Source organism: Diadema antillarum, unplaced genomic scaffold (genome assembly GCF_040938485.1).
Source record: "Diadema antillarum isolate AM-2024a unplaced genomic scaffold, OU_Dant_1.0 seq00001089_RagTag, whole genome shotgun sequence".
NCBI classification, from domain to species: domain Eukaryota; kingdom Metazoa; phylum Echinodermata; class Echinoidea; order Diadematoida; family Diadematidae; genus Diadema; species Diadema antillarum.
In genome coordinates this window covers 640,172-655,405 of record NW_027271908.1, presented here as the reverse complement: position 1 = coordinate 655,405, position 15,234 = coordinate 640,172, and the positions used below count along the sequence as shown (strand labels likewise).

The 15,234-nt window shown below is 39.7% G+C and overlaps 1 protein-coding gene across 1 annotated transcript; it reads right to left on the bottom strand.

Annotated features, from left to right (window-relative positions):
• Window positions 1-2,104: 2,104 nt before the first annotated feature.
• Window positions 2,105-15,208, bottom strand: LOC139743507 (glutathione S-transferase P-like). Its single transcript, XM_071653987.1, has 5 exons — window positions 15,041-15,208; window positions 12,527-12,747; window positions 9,444-9,578; window positions 6,667-6,803; window positions 2,105-3,919 (listed from the first exon to the last, which is right to left on the bottom strand). Exons 1-5 carry the CDS (start codon window positions 15,121-15,123, stop codon window positions 3,656-3,658), a joined length of 840 nt encoding a protein of 279 aa, XP_071510088.1. The 5' UTR covers window positions 15,124-15,208; the 3' UTR covers window positions 2,105-3,655.
• Between the last annotated feature and the right edge of the window lie 26 nt (window positions 15,209-15,234).

Genomic DNA, 15,234 nt, shown 5'->3' with positions numbered 1-15,234 from the left:
GAGAATATATCTAACAAAAGCACAAGGTTAAAGATTGAATCATGGTTTGAACACGGAACAAACACTGTTTTGTGAAAACTTTTTTTTTATGTTCCATTTATGTTGTACTTTGTAATTGTGATGAAAAGAAGTGTGACTACATATTGAATAAACACAAGAATTAAGTAATATATAGATCAATTGGTCAATCAGTCATATCATACAGAAAGGAGGAAAGAAAAATTAATAACAAATCCTAAAGTGGGTATCAAATGCTTGTGAGAATAACATCAGATCAGTGTCTAATTAATCTTTAGGGTGCCGCTGTGGCACATTGATTTCACTTTGTCTTTACCCTGCTCTATAGAAAGCACTATGAAAGAGTTTGTAGGCAGCTCTAATGCAAACTGAATTATAAAATGGGTTCAAGAATGTAGCCAATTGGAAGCGCTGAAATGAGTCACGTGTGCGTGCATTAATTTCTTCAGGTATGCACTAAGAAGAGTCTCTCTTCCACCTCCCTGGCCTGACGTACGTCACAATGTTTACACTAGCAGTGCGCACTCAATCAGTTGTTACAAGTGCGTCACGCGCTACTATACGCGCTGTCAATCCTGTAAACAACTTCTAGTGCGGCGCGCTCTCGAGTATTGACAACGGTTGCAAACATGCACTCGGCTGCGCCTCGTGCATGTCGCACCATTGTCAATACTCTCGAGCGCGCCGCACCTTCACTAACACACTCTATCCTGTGCATCATTTGTATAATAACAACCCACACACATACATACAAACACACACACACCCCCCAAAAACAAACAAACAAACAAACAAACAAACAAACACACAATCTACCTGAGCACTGCCTTCTTTCATTACAATTCACCAAATCTTGACTGACCTGATACAGTATCACCACATCCAACGGTGACATTTGACACAGCAACTAGCGCACAGGCAAACAGTTATAACAAGATCACTGGGACTCCCAATTCCACCTTGTTATAACTGGCTTTTTGTTGTAAATGCACAGAAAAGAAAAATCAGCTAAATGATATAACGGAAAATTATAACTTTTTTCCTGTATAACTGAAATACATCACAAGGTACAAGATAACAGCTGATTTTCAGTCTTTTATTTCACCACTGAGTCAGGTTACAAAGCATCATAATTACGAAGTACTGAATACAATCACAATGTACATACATATAGTCAAACCTGCCTTAGCGGCCACCTGGCTATAGCGGCCACTGAAAAATCCCCCCGAGAGAAAGCCCTGTTAAAGACCCTGTGTATAGCGGCCACCTCTCTAACGCGGCCAGCGGTCACAAATTTTGTTTCCCGCGGTAGAGTTTAACCTGTCTATAGCAGCCAAAAACCCAATGGAGCCGTAGCCGAGCCGATAAACTAACGTGTTTTTCTGCTTTGTAGCCCATGCGGACAACGTTCAGTGATCGCCACCGCTGCATTCATCCCCCATTCAGTCATAAAATGCACTAGTGTTAAGCTTTCTTCACGACAATACACATACTAAGTCTACTGCGCAACAATTTCATATACACCGGCATTGTTAAATGCATGAAACACACGGTGTGTGCATTAGTACACACATACAAGTTCATGTACGGAAACAATGGTGATACATGATGTGCATGTAAGCAACGCAAAAAAAGTTTGATTACCTGTTTATAGCGGCCACCTGTCTATAACGGCCACTTTTTCCGTTTCCCTTGGGTGGCCGCTATAGACAGGTTTGACTGTATACTAACATGTCCACAACTCTCAAATAAGACAATCTTTAATGATGACACTCACTGAATATACAAAAAGCACATAAATCACATTTAAAAAATGAATCATATTCAGTTGTATTGTAACAAAGTTGAAAAGGGAACACCAATCAATAATCATGTGCTATCTTTAAAAAAATGATGAAAATAGGGATAATGATTGCCATTTTGCAAACATTCATTTCTATAAGCACTTCGATATACTTCAATGTGCTATGCCAGTGTCATTCCAAGATACTACATACTACTAATCTGAAACAGGCATTCCAGGAACTAGGCACATATACAGGGGAACCTTATTATAATGACCAAAAAAAAAAAAAAACACCCCATGATCTTTTTTCTTTCTTTTTCTGAAGGTCCTGGTCAGATAAGCTCTGATCATGCCATATTTCACAGTTCTTTGTGGAGTCAAAAGATTTCCATCCTAGCAGAATCTTTGTCAGAGGCAAAATGACAAACATTCTGGTACAGGTTAAGCAGACACATATGGACTAGAGATATTACAAAACATACACTGTCTGGGAGGGGTTGGGGACATAGTGCAAAAACAAAAGGGGGTAGGTAAGGTATCAAGCAGGGAGTAAAAAAAACAACAACAACAGGTAAGGGGGGGGGGGAAGGGGTGAACAAACAAAAGAGGGAGGTTGGGCAAGTTTAGCTTCTCATAGAACAGCAAAGGCTACTAATGGAACTAAGCCAACTCCTTTGTTTTAGGAGCTTTCTTCAACATGACAGCCATCCCTGCTGTGACAATGTTCTAATCTACTAACACAATATTATGTAGTGTCATAAACAAAAGGAAACAGCTGAACAATCACATGCGGCATAATGTAAGATTATAAACACAGGTAAGACTGAAAGACTCATGGTTGACAAACTGACAATCATTCACCGTCATGATCATTCACTTACAGATTAGGAAAACCTATTTGTTATAAAAATCATAAATCAAGCAAAATCTTTAGATTTCTATCAAAAATTTGTCCTGTGTCAAATCAAAACATTTGAATGATGTCTTTATTATTTAAAGTTACTTGACTCACAATCAAAAGCTTCATGATCAATGCTGTACGCATGTTCTACAATCAGAAAGTACGTAAATTATGGAAAAGTATGCAACTGTTGAAGTCACAATCGTCCACAAAATTAGCTGAACCTTACAACAAACTACAATAACAGTCTTGTCAGCTGCTAAATCAAACAGAATAACTGACAGACTTCATCATAAATGAAGTCTGTTTTGTTCTGTGTTTCTCCTTCAGAAGAGGATATATTTCAGACTCAATTTTGGCCTTTGTGTGAAAAAGTTGTAGCCGTACGATAAATCATTGCACTCTGATTTCAAAAAGCTATAAACCTTTCTTAAGACAATTACACATCTAAAGCTATGGCTGAATGGTAAAAGTACTTTGCATATCAGCAACATTACCTATACAAAATATTACTTTCTGACATACTTTCTTCAGTATTTGTTTTGTTCGTTGAAAAGTGTTATATTTCACAAGCCATTCACTAAAACAAGTTAGCAATTCATAGCAGAGCAACAAAATGTCATATTTTTGGTATTTACTGAGCTACGGTGAAGAAAAAAGAATCAGAATGAAAAAACTCTTCTTTGCTTTGCTGAAACTATTGTATACACAAGATATCAATCTTAGTTGCAGGCATCACTGTGTTTGCAATGTCTGGATGTACTCTGGTTAATTGTCATATTGCAGTTCATGTCCAAATTTCAGAGGATGGTATGAATTTTGCCAAATATCTATTTACCAAAGCAAAAAATCTTCTTTAACAAACACTTTTGCCATCAATGAATAACTCTCTATAGGCACCTTGTAGCAGTGGATTCGGCAACACAATCAATCAAACATGCAACCTGCTGTTACATCTGCTTTGAAGAACCGTTCACTGTGGTGGGCATGTAGGGTATCTTGTAGGCCGCCCTCCCTGGGCTCGACATGTAGGCTGAAATCTTCGGCAACGCCCTGATGTGGTTGTAGTAGGACTGCAGCTTGGGGAACTGGTCAAGAATGACCACAGGAGGGCGGCCCACGTCTAGCATGCCAAACTCCATGTTGACATCCAGCAGGTCGAATATCAGGAAGTCCACCCATGTAAGACGGTCAGTCACAAAGAACTGATTTTGCTGAACAACAACAACAAAATAAATGGTGTAATTATAACGTTGATGTTGATGCCTTGTTCTCACATATCATTAGCAATTCTTCAAAATCAAAGTGACGACATCTTAAAGGGATCGTATAGTTTTGGTTGAGACCTAATTTTAGGTTTCTAACATTTTTTGGTGAGATAATGAGAAATCTCTTATGAAATATGAAAGATCATGAAATTCCATGAGGAATTCAATGTTTTTTTGATGAAAATTGGTTTTGAAATGGCTGAGATATCCAAAACAGAGCGACTCGAATAAGGTGTGGGACCCACACTTCATTACGATTGCTTTGTTTTACTTTGTTTTTGGATGTTTCAGTCATTCCAAACACGAATTTCATCAAATAAACTTTGAATTCCTCTTAAAATGGTATGCTCTGTACTATTTCATAAGTGTTTTCTTGGTATCATGCACAAACTTAAAAGCCCAATTCTCATCTCCACCAATACTATTAGTTACCCCCTGCTTGTTCACGAAATACGGGCAAATATCTACGGTCTGGTGCCATATTCCATGAGGCCGGAGGCCGAATGGAATATGGCACCAGACCGTAGATATTTTCCGTATTTCGTAAGAACAAGCAGGGGGTAACGATTTTATCTTTTAGTGTAAGTGCTAACCTTCTTCTCGCTGATTTCCCTTCGTGAATGATGTTGAAATCGCCGGCTGTCAGCCATGACCATGGTGACTTAGGCCTACGCTATACGTCTCGCGAGCTGATTACTGTATGCGCGCGCATGTACAATGTACAAATACGTACAAGCCATAAGATACTGCAGTAGCCAGATACGTAAGTTGCTGTTGTCGTTCATCAAGCGTCTAGTGGTCTCAGTTTATGTGCGTAATACGCTTGAGGACCGCGCGCTGTCCATTTGTATTGTACAGGATTAGCGCGCACTTTCCTATAAGCGTCTTTGGTACACGCGCAGCTAGCTGCGTAATATGACGTCATATCACGGAATACGGAATATATTCAGTGGTGGATTTAGCGCATGCGCACAATATAACCTTATCACGGAATACGGGATATATTCAGTGGTTGATTGACCAATGAGATTACAGAATTCGCGATCACTAAAAGATAATGTACCATCCCTTTAAAGAACTGGTAGGTGGGATACCATAGGATGGGAAGGCTGGCCTGGCTAGGATATATCTGAGAATCCCTGTAAAAAATTGTGTACAGCTTCAGCACTGATAGATCTGTGAAAGCACACTCACAGCCGAAGAATCTTGACTAGAGTTGACCATAATATATCAGTGTATGCTGCAATGCACATATTAGCTGACCAGTGCTATTCGTGGTTTTCGAATGTACCTCTAGTGGGCAGCAAATGAATCAGGCTACCCGTAAATCCCCACAGTACTGGGTCTCTATATGTAACTGTGCACACGGCAGAAATAACTGACAATTTAGTGAAATTCTATTTTCATATTTGTCCGCATTAACAGTAAGTAGAATGTTAACATTAATACAAAATCAACACAGAAAAGGACTTTACTACTTCCATAATCCTTAAAGTATGTTTTTTTTTTTCACAGTATACTTTCTTACCTACTCAACTAAAAGCCTACTAAAAGCTACAGTCTGTTTGATCCAACCGGACATTATTTCAAACAGTTGCTGTTTGTATGTAGAGTCTACCAAATTATCTCCACACAAACAGCAACAGTATATTTTGAAGATATGCAGTGATTTTCTTTTTGTGGCTGTTTTCATTGCATGAAGTGGTGGTTGGGGGGGGGGGGGGGGGAAGGAAGCAAACAACCAACCAAATACAGTGACAATAATCTGCAAACCGTTCTAGTGTTCACAGGATTTCAACACAGGATGCAACTGGATTACAAAGCATGTGTCAGGTTCCAGCTCAGATGAAATGTGCAGTCATCACCAAAAAAAGTATTTCTAATAATATTTCCTTTATCTTATTTCCCCCCTTTTTTTGGGGGGGGGGGGGAGTTTAAAAGTATAAACAAGGACAGAATAAGCAGTCACACGATCTAGCATGTAAGACAATAAATGCCACAGGAAATCAGGAAAATTGGAAAATCTTCCCAAGAAAATGTAGACAGATGCTAACAGTCATTAACAGCAACACTACTATTACAACAAACTCTCAGTTTTGAAACTGTCTACTTCTTAACCCTGTGCCTAACTGCAGTTAGAATATCACTTACTATCGCAGTGAGTCATCAATGCAATATGACCCGAGGGATTAAAAGTTGAATCAGAATTTGGTCCCCTTAAAATCAACTGAAGATTTTTTTCCGGCAGCTGCACACGAGCATGAACTTATTTGAAGCAGAATGAAATCTGAATATGTGGATTGAGGAAATGCAGCAACACAAACAGAACAACTGAGCAAAGTTTGAGGAAAATTGGCTATCTCTTGAAAAGTAATGAATTTCTAAATTTTTGGTGCAACCATTGCATAATGAAAAGACTGCAACATTATTTTGTGATGCTGAGTAATGGACATTGACAGAGAGACACTATAAAAAAAAATTCAACATATTTTCCCTCTTCTACCATAATGAAAGAGCACTTGACTCATCTATTTCAGAAAGCAGGGGAATCGCTATAACCTTTAAGTTTTAACTATGTCAACAACAAATTCAGGGAATGCGTACTTTTCATTAAAAAAAAGGACATTGCGTGGAATTCTCTTCGTATTTTCTTTGGCTGTAACCCATAGCATAATTAGTCGCTTAGTATTTACCTGTGCGGTGATAGAGGGAGCAATTTTCTCGAAATATCCTAGCCAGAGGGGTGCAGTCTCCTGGAGGTATGTGTCCCTCATTTCCACAGAGAATGCCGGGTCGTAGATCAGCTTGGACAGCTTGCTCTTTGCATCCTCTGGAGAACAAGAAGCAGAAGAGGTACATTGTTGTTGATGTAGTTTACAGTTGCGTCATTTAAGACTGAAAATTTGTACCTTCATCTTTAATATTCAATCTAAATAATTAATATCAGTAAAGGCAAACTGATAAGGGAAACTGATCACAAATGTATAGAATTTATAAGTGAACTAGAAATGTCGCTATGGCGACTGGTATGCCTCCGCCATAATGCATGATTCTCCTAATAGGTCTAGATAGTCCATGTGGACAATGTGTGATTACATTTTCACAAAACTGGCAAAATATTGAAATGACAAGTTTGTCAGAAATGTGTTGAATGTTCACCTTCCTTGAACTTGGTTTAATTGGATGAATAGGAGAGCATGTCTTTGGGGATTTAAGGACTTTAACTTGACTTTGACCCATTCATACATTTATGCATTGAGTAATTTTCATGGTACCGGTATGGAGAAAAAGTGCAATTTCTGTACTGAATAGTAAATTGTTACCATGTTCATCTGGCCTTAGACCCTAAAATTCATAAGATAATCACTTTCAGGTAGAACATGCATAGATATGCAGTAGGTTTCATGATAAATTGAGCCACTTCCGAGATATGGAGGAAAAAGTTAGTTCAGCACTTTCACTTGATCTTTGACCTTTTGACCTTTGAGGCAATAAAAAAAGAAAAAGAAAAAAAAAACTCTCCAGAGAATTTCTATTAGGTTACACATGCATACACCAAGTGTAAAAAAAAAATACTAATCCTGCTGGCATTGCATGAACATGAGGGAAATAGTAAAATTTTGAAGTGTTGCACTTGACCTTTGACCCCTCACCTTTGACCCCATGAACCCTACATTCTCTAGATAATCACTGCCAGTCAGTACATGTATATATACTATGTTCCATGAAGATACCTTGAACAATTTTCCAATTTACAGAGAAAAAAAAGAAGTTTTAATACTTTTACTCGACCTTTTGACCTTTAACCTTTGACCTCATGACCCAAACTTTCACCAGAGAATCTAAATTGGGTAATACATGTATACACTAAGTTTCAAGAAAATATCTTCAGGCATTGCATAGATATGGTGGAAATAGTGAAATTTTATGTATTTGACCTTGACCTTTTGACCTTTGACCTTGATCACGTGCACCCAAAAGTTGATAGGCACAACTTTACCCCCTAATACACATACATGCCAAGTTTCATCAGGATACCTCAACAGCTTTTGATAGTTACCTTGTCCACAAAATTCATTACGGACGGACGGACGGAAAGACGGACGGAAGGACGGACGGACGGACGGACGGACGGACGGAAGGACGGACGGACGGACGGACGGACAACCCGAAAACATAATGCCTCCGGCACCACTTCGTGGCGGAGGCATAAAAATTGAGCAAGGAAAATGGGATGGATCCCATTTTCTTTGCTCATTTTTTTCATTCATTGATTAATATCAGAATAATAATCGTACAAATGTGGGCATACATACTTTCTCTTTTTATCTATTTTTTTATAATCTTGTAGGGAGCAGTCTGCTCCTACAGTTGAGGCAGTAAAACCTGTGAATGATTAAAGGCAAAATCTGGTCAAACCGGCTTAGTGTGTGAGCGACTCTTCAGTTCCTTAAACAGTATGGTAACCTAGACCACTCACTTTCAGCATTATGGCACTCTGCCCAAACACAAAATTTTATGAGTGAAGGAATAGATTCCCACATCATGGGCAACAAAGAGGATATTATCACACAACATACACTTCGATATAATACAGACTTCCATCTATATAATCTTTATTTCACACTATTTTGTGTGGATTCATGGATAATTTGTATTCTCTAATATCAGTGGCTTACAATCTGCCAATCCTAGATTTGCTTCAAACTCATTTCAAAACACAAATCAAAGCACCATCATCACAAATTTTCATCCACTTCAGAGTTATCAGCTGTAAACCACAGATCAAGAAGTGCTAACACCACTGTGCCATGCCTACAGATGGAGTTAGTGTAGTTCTGATTCTCAGTGGACAAAGTTATGATACCATCATCAACCTCCCTTTGGATAGATCTGCCTTTTATACAACACAAGATGTGTAATTGAAACTCCCTACTGGTCCCAATACTGAAATCAAAATAGAATAAGGCTGCCACCCAGACTATGCCATATAACTGGCACCAACACCATTAATCCCAAACATGGTTTACAATGGCACAGCACTGGCATTTTACTTTGTGAACAAAGATCTTAACAATTATTTTGTAGTCACAGTGTGCCATGCCTTGTGGTATCAAATAGAAATAAATTCATTTATCCATTCAAACTTGCTACAACAAATAAGACAGAATCATCTTTCAATCTAAATTTGGGTGGCAGTCTGACAAAAACTTTTCTTTGCATGTCAGCTGTCTTCTTTTTGTACAATTGAATGAATTAGCACTGTAATGAAAATGATGGAAATGAACCACTTGAAAAATCTGCCCTTAAAATATTCACAAGTTTGAAATACAAGACTATCTTTTTAAAAAATAACAAACCAAAAATTGAAAACAAAACAAGAGGGACACCATACAAGAATTGAAGATTATGTATCCGGAATATAACAGCACTGGCGGCCTGCCTTTCTGTTTAGTACGCAACCACATACCAACTCCCAATGCCAGCACAGTGCAGTAATGAAGATTATCGCAGTCACAGTCCATTCCCGTTGAGCGACCGATGTAGTGAAGTATAGCCTGCTGCTGTACCATGGAAACTCCTGATGAAGTCACAATGGCTGGGACTGAGTAAAACGTACAAAAGATGTGTGTTACAATCTATCATCACCGATGTTTGATTTTTTTTTTGTCAAATACTTTGTTGATTAAACATTGCATGTTACAAGTGCCAAGTATTCTCCCTGCGTTGAAGAGAGAAAATATCAGGTTGTACTCAAACAATTTTGTATCAGTTACTGTAATGTGTTTTCAGAAATCATTAGATGTACAGCCTTCATTCATCAGGCACAAGGCTAATTCATAGAACACAAAACACTAATCACATCTCTAGCCCAATTCTGTCACTAGATTAAACTAGATATATCGCTACGGCTACTGATATGCCTCCGCAATAATGCATGGTTCTCCTAATAGGTCTATAGTACAATGTCTTGACAATGTGTGATGACAGTTTCACACAATTGGCAAAATATTAAAATGACAGGTTTGACACAAATGTGCTGAATGTTCACTTTCCTAGAACTAGGTTCAATTGGATGAATGATTAAAATGTCAGAGTGCAGGTATATGGGGAACTGATGATTTTTACTTGACTTTTGACCCTTTTATAAGTTTATGCATTGAGTAATTTTTAAGGTATTGAGAAAAAGTATAATTTCAGTATCAAATGGGAAAATAGCATTATCTAAACCTGGCCTTTGACCTTTGACCTCATAGTTCCAAAGAGAATCACTGTTAGGTTGAACATGCATAAATATGTAAGTTTCATGATGATACCTTGAGTTACTTTCGAGATATGGAGGAAAAAGTGCAATTTAGCACTTTCACTTGACCTTTTACCTTTTGACCTTTGACCTTTTGGCAAGAAACTTCCCCAAAAATATATATTGGGTAATACATGCCATACATTAAGTTTAAAAAAAAAACTAGAAATGTCGCTATGGCGACTGATGCCTCCGCCATAATGCATGATTCTCCCAATAGGCGTATAGTACAATGTCTTCACAATGTGTGATCCATGACAGTTTCACATAACTGGCAAAATATTGAAATGACAGGTTTGTCAGAAATGTCTTGAACTGGGTTTGCTTTAATTTTCTAAGAGTGCAGGTACACATATTTGGGGAATTGAGAATTTTTACTTGAATTCTGACAGACTTTTTATAAGTTTATGCATTGAGTAATTTCCAAGGTATGAAGAAAGAGTGTAATGACGGTACAAAATGGATTTTTTTTTTTTTTTTTTTGGGGGGGGGGGGGCATTGAAACCTGGCCTTTGACCCTTAACCTTTGACCTTTGACCTTCTGGCTAGAAATTTCGAGGAGAATCTCCATTAGGTAATGCATGTAATAAGTTTTGAAATTAATAATGCAAGCATTGCATATACTAGTATATGAGGGAAATAGTAAGATTTTGAGGAGTTGACCTTGACCTTTGACCCCTGACTATTGACCCATGACCCCTAAATTCCCTAGATAATCCCTTCCAGTCAGTACATGTGTAAGTACCAAGTTCCACGAAGATACATTGAACCATTTGCGAGAAAAGTGATATTGCAACATTTTCACCTAACCTTTGACCTTTTGACCTTTGACCTTATGACATGAAACTCTCTCTGGAGAATCTTTACACAGTAGTACATGTCCACACCAAGTTTCAACAAAATACCTCCGGGCATTGCATAGATATGGGGGAAATTGCAACATTTGTAGCATTTGACCTTGACCTTTTGACCTTTGACCTCTTGCCAATGTCACTAAAATCATATCAACTAATTGTCCCATCATACATCATCCTTGGACCAAGTTTGGTGAAAGCTGCTTCATCCAGTTTTGAGTTATCACGTAAACAGATAAATTTTAGGATTTGACCTTGATCTTTGACCTTTGACCTCTGTCCGATTTCACTGAAAAACTAATCAAGTAATTGTCCCATCATACATCATCCTCCAACAAAGTTTGGTAAAATTTACTCCATCCAGTCTTGAGTTATCGCGTAAACGGATACAATTTCATGATTTGACCTTGACCTTTGACCTTTGACCTTTAGCCGATTTCACCCAAAATCTAATCAAATTATTGCCCCATCATACTTCATACTTGGACCAAGTTTGGTAAAATTCCAGTAAATATTACTCAAGTTATCGCGTAAACGAAAGCGGACGGACAGACGTACGGACGTACGGACGTACAGACGTACGGACGTACGGACGGACGGACAACCCGAAAACATAATGCCTCCGGCACCACTTCGTGGCGGAGGCATAAAAACCTTCAGCCTATTGCATTTTAAGGAAAGTAGTGATATTTTGAGGAGTTGACCTTGACCTTTGACCCCCTGACCTTTGACCCATGACCCCCAACTTCCCTAGATAATCACTGCCCATCGGTACAAGCATATATACTAAGTTCCATGAAGATACCTTGAACCATTTGCGAGATATGGAGAAAAACATGAAATTTCAATTTTTTTTTTCACAAAATAAACCCGTGACCTTTGACCCTGTGACCCTAAAATCCACACAAAGTATTATCCCCCAAGGATATACCCTCATACCAAGTTTGATGTAAAACCACCACACGGTTCTTGAGATATCGACAAAAACAAAACGGGACGGACGGACGGACGGACGGACGGACGGACGGACGGACGGACGGACGGACGGACGACCCGAAAACATAATGCCTCCGGCCACTTCGTTGCGGAGGCATAAAAAAAAAGTTCTACTGATCAAAGTGTCCCTAGGTTTCAAACAAATCACATGCCATCGATACATTGTCAAATGATCCTAGCATTCATGCTGTTGTCAAGCATAGGGTATAGAACACTAAAGTGATGATGTCCATCTTTTGTTTGGGTACAGCTTGCGTTGGAACCGGGTGCGTTCATAATAAACACCCGGTCCAGAACCAGGGGAGGTTGTCCAGGGGCGGATCCATGGTAGTGAGAGGCTATGGCAGCACATATTGTACTCTATTCTGCCTTACAGTTACTGTACTGACATTTTGGTACCTTGGCCATAGGTATAGAGTCCCCGCTCTATGCCTAGGCGTTTGGCTTCTGGCCAAGTTTCACGCGTGAAATCGGTCTGGTTGTACGGCACACCAGCTTGCTCCAGCAGAAATCGGATGGCCTCTGCCCTTCCTCGGCCCGCAAAGTAGTGGATGGTGACAAATCCCACATCGGCTACTGGAGCACACCCTGCCTTCCCTGTTGCAAGCTCCTGGAATTTTCTGTGCATTCAAAGCAGCAAAATGTACCATACTCTGCCATGAGAACTGTTGGATAAAACCCTCTCTCATCATTAGTACCTTCCACATGAATTAACATGAACAATAATTAAGAAAGGTTTAATTTTTACTCTATATTGCTTGATGAAACTTAATATTAATTTCCTTCACGTATATGGTAAAGTCTACAGAGGATTGAAGGGACTGTCCAGTCCGACTGGTTGAGGTGAGGATTTAGGTTCATAACATTTTTTTTGGTGAAATGACAAGCCTCTTATACAAAACGAAAGAGCATTTAATTTCAAGAAGGATTCAAGGTTTATTTAATTAAAATTGGTCTTGAAATGGTTGAGATATCCAAAAAGGTGATCATAAAATTGACATGCCACAACTTCTATAGGATCTCTTTGTTTTACCTTGTTTTTGATTTTAGATATCTCAGGCTTCAGCCATCTCAAAACCAATTTTCATCAAATAAACTTTTGATTCCCCTTAGGCCTTAGCATGCTTAGAATTGTTAACATTTCATAGAGTGGTTTATAAATATCTCGCAAAAAGTTACAAGTTGAATTTTCACCTCAACCAGTTCTGTATTTATTACAGAATACCGGTACTGAATAGTCCGTAGGCCTAGCCCTAGTATACTTGGGTGACCCGCACCTCGTCATAGTTCAGTTCGGGAAACCCACTCACAAGGGGGGCCCCTCCTTATAAGTAACCCGTCCCCCTTATAAGTAACCCCGTCCCCCCGTCCCCCTTATAAGTAACCCCCGGGGCACCCCTTATAAGGAGTCTCCACGCTTTTTTGCAATGCAACGCGAAAATGAAAGGACTGCGGCAATTCGCTTGATTATGTCCATAAAGCTTCACAAGTTTCCTAGTTACTCACGAAATTTGAGCAAAATCGGTTTGAGGCATCATATCTAAAATCATGGATTTAAATGCGATGTCAAACGACCCATGCGAATGCTGAAATGCCAGCGATTACTGGCGCGAGTGTCGCCAGGCGCGGCGGCGCGGCAATGCTTGAGTGCAGACGTGGCGACTGAGTACGAGAGAGTCCGTACTCAGTCGCCACGTCTGCACTCAAGCATTGCCGCGCCGCCGCGCCTGGCGACACTCGCGCCAGTAATCGCTCGCATTTCAGCATTCGCATGGGTCGTTGGACATCGCATTTAAACCCATGATTTTAGATATGATGCCTCAAACCGATTTTGCTCAAATTTCGTGAGTAACTAGGAAACTTGTGAAGCTTTATGGACATAATCAAGCGAATTGCCGCAGTCCTTTCATTTTCGCGTTGCATTGCAAAAAAGCGTGGAGACTCCTTATAAGGGGTGCCCCGGGGGTTACTTATAAGGGGGACGGGGTTACTTATAAGGGGGACGGGTTACTTATAAGGAGGGGCCCCCCTTGTGAGTGGGTTTCCCGAACTGAGTTAATGTTTGCGCATATTTGAATTACATTTCGCCGCTGAAATTCTTTGAAATCCAACTCACATACAGGAAAAATGCTGAAAATTCCAATGGAATCACAAGCTCACTGATCGATATCGAAAATTTGCAGCTATCGTCGTCAAACGGGAACGATGCGAAAAAGTTGCGCGCTAAGGAAGGGGCCCGCAACTTGTCACCCGCGCTCCCATAGACAAAGCACGTAAAAGACGTGTGCGGGTGACCTTGATGCTCCCATAGACATACACGTAAAAGATGCGTGCAGGGACAGTGGTGATACTTATAACACGTAGGGTCCTATTCCGATTAAAATTTCCAATTTTCGCGAAAAACTGTTCAGTTTTCACCAAAATTTGCTTGGTTGTGTTAGCCCTGCCAAGTTTCAATCGTACTGAACACAGTCCCAGGCATAAATTTTTGTTTAGTGCGCTTAAAACAATTTTAAGCGGGGTGACGGTATTCGGGCCCCTGACGAAGTGCGGGCACCTCACTATACTATACTGAGTAATTTTACTAGTACTGGCTGGGCTGGGTCCCTTTAAATCATGACTTACCAACAAAACAGTTCCTCCGTTTTTAAGTGTACTTTTCTACAGTTAACATACTGCTAGCTGTACCCAGTAAATACACTTACATACAATGTTTCAAGTGTTTAATACTACATGCATGCTCGCTTACGCGCTTGTGGTCTCAAACCAGTTAAAGTTGTAAACAAACGCTAGTCCCTCCCATCGCCTTGCGCCTGCCCATCCATAGAATTAGAACCAGGGGCCAGCACGAGGGCATATGGCAGGGAGGTGGGAAAGTTTAATGTGGATGATCTTTGACTTTCACACGCTTACCGCATAACCACTCCAGTTTTTCCAGTGAAATAAATCGTACACAAAGCAGCTACTATCACTGCGCCGAACTGAAGAGCATCCATTTTGATCGTTGAAAGCCGAATTGAGAAAAATCTAAAAAATGTCAGTATTTTTCTCCTGACCAGTGTGTCTTCAGCTCTAAGCCACGTAGCGTTGCCCGATTGAACAAGCAG